Source organism: Eucalyptus grandis, chromosome 6 (genome assembly GCF_016545825.1).
Source record: "Eucalyptus grandis isolate ANBG69807.140 chromosome 6, ASM1654582v1, whole genome shotgun sequence".
In the NCBI taxonomy this organism is placed as follows: domain Eukaryota; kingdom Viridiplantae; phylum Streptophyta; class Magnoliopsida; order Myrtales; family Myrtaceae; genus Eucalyptus; species Eucalyptus grandis.
This window is the reverse complement of record NC_052617.1, coordinates 20,319,363-20,325,170: the sequence shown is the minus strand read 5'-3', so window position 1 is coordinate 20,325,170 and position 5,808 is coordinate 20,319,363. Positions and strand designations below refer to the sequence as shown.

The window sequence follows — 5,808 nt, the reverse complement described above, 5'->3', positions numbered from 1 at the left end:
AGGCGCGGACACGTGTCCCCCCTTCCCCGGGTCCCGCTCCCGCTCCCGCCCACAAAAGCGAAAAAACGCGGTTTCGCTGACGTCATCGGGCGCCAACACAGCGCGTGCGGCTCGTGCGGGTGTGGGACCGGGACTGGGAGGGAGAGTGGGGGGGGCCTCCTTATCTGCTGCCGAAACTGCCCCTCCCGTTCTGGAACGTTCCCTGGTCCCACTCTCCCAGCTGAGCGGCATCGGAGGGGCAGTTTTGGGACTCCGATCTTGAGTTCCGCGCAATAAAAATACGCCACGTGCCGACCTTTTTTGTTAATGAAGATTGTGAAAGTTGTCAATTGCCACACAACTTATCCATTCGGACGTAAACTTTTTCGATTTTATTTGCATCACGACGGTCTCCTAAAACATGCCTCATTAAATTAGTGATAAATTAGCCGATGGATCCGGACAACGAATGAGATATACCTAGCTCCAAAACAGGACAACTTAAGCTAGAGACATGGCCTCCTGGCTAGAGAACATGAAAACAGCTGCGCATACCAGAGTGTTGGAAAATGATGAATGGCCGGTATGATAGACCGACCAAATCAACTGCAGATGATGGGAAAGGCTTGTTGCGAGTTCTTGGGGAGTGTCTTGCCTCTCCAGCATGCCCTCCGCATTAGACTGATCGGAAGGAATGCTAGCTGGGGAAGGAGAAGCTATTGGCCTCACAGCACGTCGATCGGCGTTCAAGGAGAACGCTCTTCTCATAAGGTCTTGAAATGGATTGCTCAACTTTGCCGTACCACTTCTCTGCACTGTGGCGGATCGTGATTTCAAGAAAACTGACTTTCCAGCTCCAAGGGCTGGAGTCGTTGGTGATGGTGCATTAGTAGGAACTTCTACAATGGCTTCAGCTGTTTGATCTTCCCTATTTTGACAAGGAGTCAAAACAACTTTGAGGTGAAGCCAAAATTGGTGCATCTCTTTATAAATTGATCGTCCGCTATGACTCCCCACCGGAAGCACCCCTACTTGCACTCAATTTCATTCGGAAATTTCATTATTGTTTTCTGAAAGAATTAGATGTTAGCGGATCTAGGGACACAGGTAGTTGCCATTGCGCTCCAGCGCAAAATTTCCCAAGTATTTAGCCATCTTATTCAAAGAAAGAAGAAATAATGGAAAACATGAATACAATTGTCTGTCCCAGCCTCATCCCTACCTGAACTTCTAGGTCTCCTATGGTATTCAACTATTGCAACAAGATTTTCAGCTGATTATTTGTTGTAGAACTTATGTTCACAACACCCTCACGTGCACATACGATAATTTCAAAGAAGACAAATTTACAAGTAAAATAGTCGGAGGACGACCTTGTGTGAATGAGGTGCCCGTTGTAGATAAACCGAATTTGACAAGAGACATGTGCTTTATCGCGAATGAAGATGGCTTTTCTGGACTTGATTTCTGTCATCTTCCTGCCAATTCAAACCCAGAGAAGATAGTGAATTAATTTGGTGTAAATTCAGTTAATACCAAACAAAAGCTTGTAGACACAACAAAAGAGACTTTTAGATTCACAGAACATGTCCCCGGTTTTTATTTTATTATTTCACTCGATAGGAACATAAGATAATTCATAGCACATTATGTATAGTGACGGTCGTGGGGCGAACTAGACATCGCGTTCGAGAAGTGCCATCAAGTATTCCTCAAAGACCGAATGCGCACAACACATCTAAGGATTGACAGAGAAATAAGTATCTGGTTTAATGCTGTAATTATGGATCCAAACAAACATGCCCTTTTAGTTACGAGGAGGACAGATTTGGAATGAATAAGTCCTCGACCCATGTGGGCGTGTTTTCTTGTTCCTGTACGTACTTGAAACAGCATCCGTCTGCTACTGCACCCATTACAAGCTTTCCGATCCTATGTAAACGTATGAGCTCCACAATTCCCTCATGAACGCTGTCCGATTCTATGTACTTTTTCTCTGCTGGTACCTATTAACCGTTGAACCAATTAATTTGCTTTCTTCTCCAAATGAAGAAGTATATACATATAGACATGTAAACTTGTGCCTCGCAGGCACTGTATTTATCAAGGGTCAACAATGATTAATATTAGAAGAAGAAGAAGAAGAAGAAGGAAGAGGAGAAGAAATTAAATATACCCCTCTTTCTGTACAAACGTGCAGGTAGAAGGAGAAATTTAATATACACCTATTTCTGTACAAACGTGCAGGTAGGTATCGAAGAAGAAGAAGAAGAAATTAAATATACCCACATTTCTGTACAAACGTGCAGGTAAGTATCCAAGAAGAAGAAGAATTTTTTTTTTTGGTCAGAAGAGAAGAAGAAAAAAATTATATATACCCCCATTTCTTCACAAACATGCAGGTAGGTATCCAAGATCTTATGCATGTTTATCCTCTCGTTTTCTCTGTGTTCCCTCAACAAGATCTCGTTCGCCGAGTTCGCGGGGATCTCGGCACCCAGGCCGCCTGCAAACCAAAGGCAAATTAACAGGCCAAAAATTTCAATCCGTTGCAAGAAAGGATGCTGCAGAAAGAATGAATACCGACAATAAGAGGAACAAGTAAAAGCTATATCCAACATTGTCCGTCATGGAAGATCCCTGTGTTATATTTATGAGAGCTTGGTAAGCTCTCATTTTTACTGTTAACGAAAGCTCGTTCAACAAAAGAAGATACCGATCGATGATGGGGTATTATGCAAAGAAGAAAAAGAAAAAACGTTGACTTACCCATGGGGATCGTCTTCGAAGGAACTAGAACATGAATGATACAGATCTTGACGTTGCCTCTGGATTGATGCACTGTCCAAACAAGCTTCGCTTTGCCCTCTTTCACATCCTTCCCAGCTGCAACATAAATCACGTCTTCGAAATCCAGCGTCACCAGTTCAGGTGCAACCCTGCGAAAGCTCGGCATGACGGCCGGGACTCCGAACTCGGGAAGTGTCATTATAAGGTCAACCACAGCTATATTGACACGTGCTGGGTAGAACGGCGAAGACGATCTTAACAAAAATGAAATTGAACAGACTCTGGAATGTCTATAATGGAGACAGATAGCTAGTGAGAGAAGAAAAGAGAGAGAAACAGAAAGCGAGACGTGAGAATTCTCTGAGAAACGAGAGAGCGTCTCCTTTGAGGTTTTTTTTTTTTTTTTAAGGGGAATATGGTTATAAAGAGATGGCTTGTTCTAAAGCTGACTAGACCGTACAGTAACTACAAGAAACCGACGAAGAATCTTTTTCCACCGATAATGAGTGAGCAATTTCCCGTTGGCAACCATCAAGTTTGGTGCTATGTCACATACGTTTGCTTTTAGTAATTATTTGGATTAAAAGAAAATCGTCATATTCATGAAAAGCACGACATTACAGAGTTAGGTGAATCCTTTATAAGGAAATTATTGACAGACACGACCAAAAATATTTTATCAAAATAGTTGCCTTGCGTGTCATTAATAAGAAGAAATTCAAATGAAGATTTTCTTATTTACCATAATACTTTATCATTCATGTCGATTTTCCTCCATAAGAGTTTGTGCCTTGTACTGCTTTTAGGGATTACTTTACTACCGAGGGAGCGTCCATCAACGACGACGCAAGTGCTTAGCTTTTCCAAAGCTTTTAGTGGTTAACTTGAGAGCACATCCGTTTACCCGAATTCTAACGAGTCAGAAGCTTCTTGACAACTGCTACACTTTTTAAAACATACTCACATATTCTAGACACAGCTAGCCACAGAACTCTCCGTCCATCCGTCCATCCATCGATCAATTAATTAATCCTGGGGGATAGATTCATTTATGTTTCCCGAAGGAGAGAAAGCAATTGTAAAATATTGCAGAAGACAAAATTCTGCGTAGGTACAGCTCATCATTGAAATCGATTGACGTGATAAGAGAAAAACATTACTATCACGTGGCATTCTATCATTTGTTCAATGTCTCGTCCGGCTTTCACTATCAATTTCCTGAATCCAATCAAAGAAATTGGCCTCATCTTATATTATCATATATTCCCCAAGCAAACGTCTGCCAAATATCAAGAAGTTGGCATCACCTTCTTGCCTCTCTGTTTCTGCGTAACACTCAACTCGAAAGAAGTCGACAAAAAAGTCGGAATCGTGATTAAATTTTCTAATTATTTAAAAATCTGTAAATTTTAAATAATAATGGAAAATTATACCCAAATCTACTCATGAATATTTACATCTTAAATGGCTTTATGTATTTTGTGAGCTGCAAAATCTATCAGATATATAGATATATACATGAAAGAAAATCATGGATCGTCATATCATTTCTCTATGAATCACATATATAACATATATAGTATTTCGCGATCATTTTTTTTTATAGTTTTCTCCCCAAAATACCATTTCATAGGAGACTTCCCTTCACGTAACTACTATTCACTACCATCTTTGGCGGGGAAAGTTCTATCCCTTGAGGTCTACAAGTCAAGTGCACGCGTGTGATGTGTGTGGGATTGCTTTCTTCCTTAATGCAAAAGCATCAGATCATGTGGCAAGGGAGCTCTCTAGCTCTCTCTCTCTCTCTCTCCCTCCCTCTTTCCTTCCTTCCTCGAAGCTTGATTTGGATCGACGGGCAAGCTTGGAGCCGAAGTTCAAAGTTTCTATCTTGACTTTTGATGACGGTACTATGAAGTATATATTTTTATTTGCCTAAAAAAGGGAAAAGTTAGTATTGAATATCAGAGTCGCATAGCTCTAATAACACTCTCACAAGAGAAGCTCTTAAGAAATGAGATGAATACACTACTTTACTCGCAGAAAAGTCTTTTCACTCTCCATTATTTGAAATGGTTATAAGATTCGTTTATATGTAGGCATAAAACACAACTCTTGACATACCTTAAATATATGAAAAGACATGCCTAAATAAATAGTAATAAAAATTGTCACGCCCCGAACCTCGAGTGCATGTCTTTCCCACTCTGGTCGATAAAATTTCGCAACTTCCTAGGACGAGTCACCGACCCTTTCATTTTATTGCATATGCGGAAGTGAATAAATATCCCTTGACAGTAATCAGCTCGGGATAGAAAAGCAGGATAGCATATTCACAAACAACATGCTTTTACTAACATATTGAGTCATGTACAAAAGTCTATCACCAAAAGACTACAACAGATGGTTCTCCAAAAAGAAGTTGACCTAACTGACCTACTCCTCTAGTCCCCTTAGCTCAACTCGAGGTCCTTCGCTCTACGGCCCTGAAAATTGAGCCCACGATGGGGTGAAATATAAATCTCAGCGAGTTCACGCTCTAAACCCCGATTATGAGGGTAATATGCTTAGAAGTGTCATAATCACACAATCACACAACCATAAAGATTTATCTCGTCTCAGATCCACCCTGCAGGTCAGTACAATTTATATAACAATGCATATCATCACAGTACATGACAATTGAAACGCTTCATCCATTTAGTAAATCACAGGGGTCCCAATTATAAAGCTAAACCATTATGACACGTCCTATACCACGCCACACAATTTTGTCTTATAATCAGACACATCAAATTCCAACAAACATACGTTCCATTGTTAATTTCGCCCCTCTAAGGCACAACCTACTTGAAGTTCGGCGGTCTACTGGCGTAATCAAGCATCGTCTCACCACCATTGAGCACGACTTCATCTCTCAAAGATAGCTTTCCTGAAGAAATATAGGTCCAGAATCTACTATAACCCGAATCCCACTAAGTGGGTATCTCATATAGGGTAATGTCCATCCGACACAATTCGGGGACAGGTTCTCTTAACCAA

At 41.0% G+C, this 5,808-nt stretch overlaps 1 protein-coding gene across 1 annotated transcript; it reads right to left on the bottom strand.

Annotated features, from left to right (window-relative positions):
• Window positions 1-455: 455 nt before the first annotated feature.
• On the bottom strand, window positions 456-3,143 carry LOC104445905 (U-box domain-containing protein 33). Its single transcript, XM_039316095.1, has 5 exons — window positions 2,749-3,143; window positions 2,358-2,485; window positions 1,864-1,985; window positions 1,353-1,457; window positions 456-907 (listed from the first exon to the last, which is right to left on the bottom strand). The coding sequence occupies exons 1-5, from the start codon at window positions 2,966-2,968 to the stop codon at window positions 481-483; spliced, it is 1,002 nt and encodes a 333-aa protein (XP_039172029.1). The 5' UTR covers window positions 2,969-3,143; the 3' UTR covers window positions 456-480.
• Window positions 3,144-5,808: the final 2,665 nt, after the last annotated feature.

Bases quoted from the DNA above. Each gene is read 5' to 3' on its own strand.
- LOC104445905 (XM_039316095.1), bottom strand. From the start codon at position 2,968: ATGACACTTCCCGAGTTCGGAGTCCCGGCCGTCATGCCGAGCTTTCGC. The intron at 2,486-2,748 runs GTAAGTCAACGT...TTTGGTTTGCAG, and splicing joins TTCGAAGACGATCCCCATGG to GCGGCCTGGGTGCCGAGATC. The intron at 908-1,352 runs GTCGTCCTCCGA...TTGTCAAAATAG, and splicing joins GGGCACCTCATTCACACAAG to GGAAGATCAAACAGCTGAAG.